The sequence below is a fragment of the Triticum urartu genome, chromosome 6A, assembly GCF_056163025.1.
Source record: "Triticum urartu cultivar PI428250 chromosome 6A, HENAU_Tu73, whole genome shotgun sequence".
NCBI lineage: Eukaryota > Viridiplantae > Streptophyta > Magnoliopsida > Poales > Poaceae > Triticum > Triticum urartu.
In genome coordinates, this window is record NC_141878.1 from 373,559,923 (window position 1) to 373,564,036 (window position 4,114).

General features: G+C 50.6%; 1 protein-coding gene across 1 annotated transcript; it reads right to left on the reverse strand.

Moving 5' to 3' along the window:
- Nucleotides 1–353: 353 nt before the first annotated feature.
- CYP86C1 (cytochrome P450, family 86, subfamily C, polypeptide 1) lies at nt 354–2,495 on the reverse strand. Its single transcript, XM_048678672.2, has 2 exons — nt 776–2,495; nt 354–666 (listed from the first exon to the last, which is right to left on the reverse strand). The coding sequence occupies exons 1-2, from the start codon at nt 2,313–2,315 to the stop codon at nt 656–658; spliced, it is 1,551 nt and encodes a 516-aa protein (XP_048534629.2). The 5' UTR covers nt 2,316–2,495; the 3' UTR covers nt 354–655.
- Between the last annotated feature and the right edge of the window lie 1,619 nt (nt 2,496–4,114).

Below are 4,114 nucleotides of genomic sequence, written 5' to 3' on the forward strand. Positions count from 1 at the left end.
ATTGTCTCAGCTTTGGTGCGTAATAAGTTAGTTTGCATCCGAGGGTTTCTTACCGCGTTTCGTTAAGAATTATGTTTGCTATACAAATAGTCACGTTCAAGTTGATTCACTTTGTAAAAATTGGCGCAAAAAAAATAAGTCATAAGACTACACAATTACATTTTTATGTATATTCTATGATATACTCTTACGTTGGTAATTTTACGCGTCATATAAATATATTTTTTACCACCTGTATATATTTTCTTACATTCTCGTTTGACTTCCAACGTAATAAAAAAACTAAATGATGTTAAATAAATAGAGGGAGTGAATGATTATAATTCTTCACCCCGAGCGATGAGAAGTCTGTATATCAAAATCAAATCGAATTCCAAATCAATACAGTATTTGCCAAACTCATGTATAACAACATATTTAACGAGAAACGGTATAACTTTACCGCATGTGGACGCGATAATTGGTGAAAAGCAAGGATCACACAGAGGCGGAGAGAGGAGCAGAGAAATATAAAGTAGAGGCAATATATGTAGCAGTAATTATACACTCGTCTCGAACGTCTTGATCAAATTGCCTGCATGGTTGAAAGCGAACCTTCAGAGATCTGTATCACATTCCTTTAAGTTTACTTCTGTTCAAAGCAGGGCATGATCCATCATTCTTGCGCTGTTCGATCCCAAAATCAGGAAAAGAAAGTTCAGTTAAATTAAATTTGGTGATAAATCAGTTTGTTTGGGTGGTCAGGCGAGATGGACTGAAAGTTGATGCGTAGTACCAGCCACGGTGGTGCAATGGACCTGCTGCTGCTCCCTCCTCCTGAAGCTCACCATGAGGCCGTTCTTCATGTACAGCGTGGTGTTGAGCTTGGGCTTCACCGCCTGCCCGGGCGCCACCTCCACCGCGAACGTCTCCAGCACCGCCGCCGCCAAAGTCTTCATCTGCGTGTACGCGAACCGCTTGCCCACGCACAGCCTCGGCCCGGCGTTGAACACCACGTACTTGAACGGGCTCTCGGCGCCGCCAGCAAAGTCTCCGCCCTTCATCCACCGCTCCGGGCGGAACTCCAGGCAGTCCTCCCCCCACGCCGCCGGGTCCCGTCCGATCGCGTACGTGTTGTAGATCACCCGCTGGCGCGCGCGGATCGCCGTGCCGTCCGGGAGCACGTCGTCCTGGAGCGCCTCCTTGAAGTCCACGGGCACCGGCGGGTAGAGGCGCATCGACTCCGTCAGCGCCGCGTGGAGGTAGTCCATCTTCCCGACGTCGCCGTCGGCGGCCCGCACGTCGTCAAGGACGCGTGCCTCGACGTCCGGGTGGGACGCCAGGAGCCAGAAGAACCAGACGAGCGCGACGGAGCTGGTGTCGCGCCCGGCGAGGATGAAGCTGATGCAGAAGTCGCGGAGGAACTCGTCCGAGTGGCCCGTCGAGGAGGACATGAGGCGGGACAGGAGGTCGCAGCGGTCTTGCAGGCTCCCGATCTTGCGCAGCTCGGTCCGGCGCTCGGAGACGGCCCACTCGGCGAACTCCCGCACGGAGCGCGCGGCCTCCGCGAGGCGCCGCTCGCCGCCGACGCAGAGGAGCCGCTTGGCCTTCCAGACGAAGGGCGGCGTGACGAACCGGGCGAGGGAGAGCTCCGTGGCGCGCTCGAAGGCGCGCGCGAACGGCACGTCCGGGAGGCCGTCCGCGAGGCACCCGGCGTCCACCCCGAACGCCGCGGCGCAGATGTTGTCGAACGTGAACCGGAGGAGGACCTCCTGGAGGTCCACGGTCACGCCACCCTGGCTCTGCTGCTGCTGCAGCAGCGGCATCAGCCGGCCGTGCACCAGCTGCTCGACGGTCCTGGCCGAGAACTCGAGGAACTGCGCCGAGTGCATCTCAGTCGTGGCGGCGCGGCGCTGCGCGCGCCACGCCTCGCCGTCGGCGTTGAAGATGCCGTCGCCGAGCAGCTCCACGAATCGCTCGCGGTAGTAGGGCCCCTTGGGGTAGTTGGAGAAGTTGGTCTTAAGCACGTGCTCGACGTTGGCCGGCACGGACGTGATGACGCCCGAGGAGCCCCCGCCCCACATGCCGCGGTACGGGAACGTGCCCCCGGAGCGAGCTAGCGCGGCGGCGCCCCAGTCGTAGATGTCGTCGAGGTGCGCGAAGAGGGTGGGGATGATGCCGAACACCGGCCACAGCATGGGTCTGCCCCGCGACTTCAGGCGGGTCGTGGCGGCGTTGCACGCGAAGAGCACCGCGGCGGCTAGGGCCAGGTCGGACACCCGCACGTACTCCTGCATGGCGCGCACCGCAACGTCCACGAACGTCCTACCCGCCATCGCCGGCGGACCGCGCGTGAGTGAGAGAGTACGGTGGTGACGACGATGTGTTAGGTATACGCTGCTAGAGAAGCAGCACGTACTGCGTGTAGTGAAGTACTGAAGTGTGCGATCGAGCTTGCACCTGCTTAGGTGTGGGCGTGCTTCATCGTGCACATTCGAGATGAGCTTTGAGTCGTGCTTGTGACCGCCCGTATTTATAGGGAAGTGCATGACGCTCGGGTGAACATCAGATGATACCACCACTTGTATGTTCCCGTGATACTAATTTGGAAAAAACAATTTTAAATGTTTCAAAAAAAATTTAAAAACAATTATGAATGTTCAAAACATATGTGTCTACAATCCCTAAAAAAATCTGATGAAAAATTCAAAGTACATGTACAGAAACATGAAAGACAAATTCAACATAAAAGTGTCGATAAAGACAAGCATAAACAGTGTCAAAACCTACAGTATTCACATTCGGTTTTGTCTTCTTTGTTTCTCTGTGTACTCCGAATTTTGATCTGAAACTTTTAGACCTTGTAGACTTATGTGTTGTGAACATCCATAATTGTTTTGAAAATTTTCAAAACATTTAAACTTGACCTTTTCAAATTGGTATGATGGGAGCATACAAGTGACGGTATCACCTGATATTCTCCCCTACGCCCGCCAAGAAAGGGTGTATTGCTCCGCTGCATATTCGAGACATTGGAACTACAATGGGTTTTGCTCGCACTGCTACACATTGTAAATCGATCTGTATTTCCGTCACAACCGTTAGTCGTCAGCTATGGGAAGAACTGGCGTCGCTCCACTGAGCAAAGTGTCAGAGCTAATTGATGACTACACGGGTGACTCGGATGTGCTAGTTATTCATGAAATTTTTCTTCAACCGGATGAAGTGATTCTCAATATCCACTTGAATCTGACCGGCGGTGATGATTCCCTTGCATGGGTGTTGGAAAAGTCCGGCATCTACATTGTAAAATCGGCGTATCGTTCTTTGGTGATTCTTAACGAGCTTAGTTCTCTAGAGGAAGGAACGACAACGGAAATTGCATTGGCTAATAAGCAATTGTGGAATGTGTTGGAAATATGCCCTAGAGACAATAATAAAATGGTTATTGTCATATTTCCCGTTCATGATAAATATTTATTATTCATGCTATAATTGTATTGACCGGAAACTTAAATATATGTGTGAATACATTGACAACACTCTGTCCCTAGTAAGCCTCTACTAGACTAGGTCGTTGATCAAAGATGGTTAAGGTTTCCTAACCATAGACATGAGTTGTTATTTGATAACGGGATCACATAATTAGGAGAATGATGTGATGGACAGACCCAACCGTAAGATTAGCATCAGATCGTTTAGTTATTTGTTATAGCTTTCTTCATGTCAAGTATCAGTTCCTTAGACCAAAAGATCATGTTACTCCCGGATATCGAAGGAATGCCTTGTGTACTATCAAACGTCAGTTCGTAACAGGGTGATCATAAATGTGCTCTATATGTATTTCCAAAGGTGTTTGTTGGGTTGCATGGATCGAGACTGGGATTTGTCACTCCGTATGGTGGAGAGATATCTATGGGCCCTCTTTGTAATACAACATCGTAAAGAGCTTGCAAGCAATGTGGCTAGGTATGGAGATACCAAAGATCGAATCTCCGACAAGTAACATATCGTTGGACAAAGGGAATTGCGCGGGATTAACCGAATCCTCGACATAGTGGTTCAACCGATAAAAGATCTCCGTGGAATATGTGGGAACCAACAGGGGCATCCAGGTCCTGCTATTGGTTATTGA

What these genes read in the sequence shown, in the direction of transcription:
- CYP86C1 (XM_048678672.2), bottom strand. Translation starts at nt 2,315, where the DNA reads ATGGCGGGTAGGACGTTCGTGGACGTTGCGGTGCGCGCCATGCAGGAG.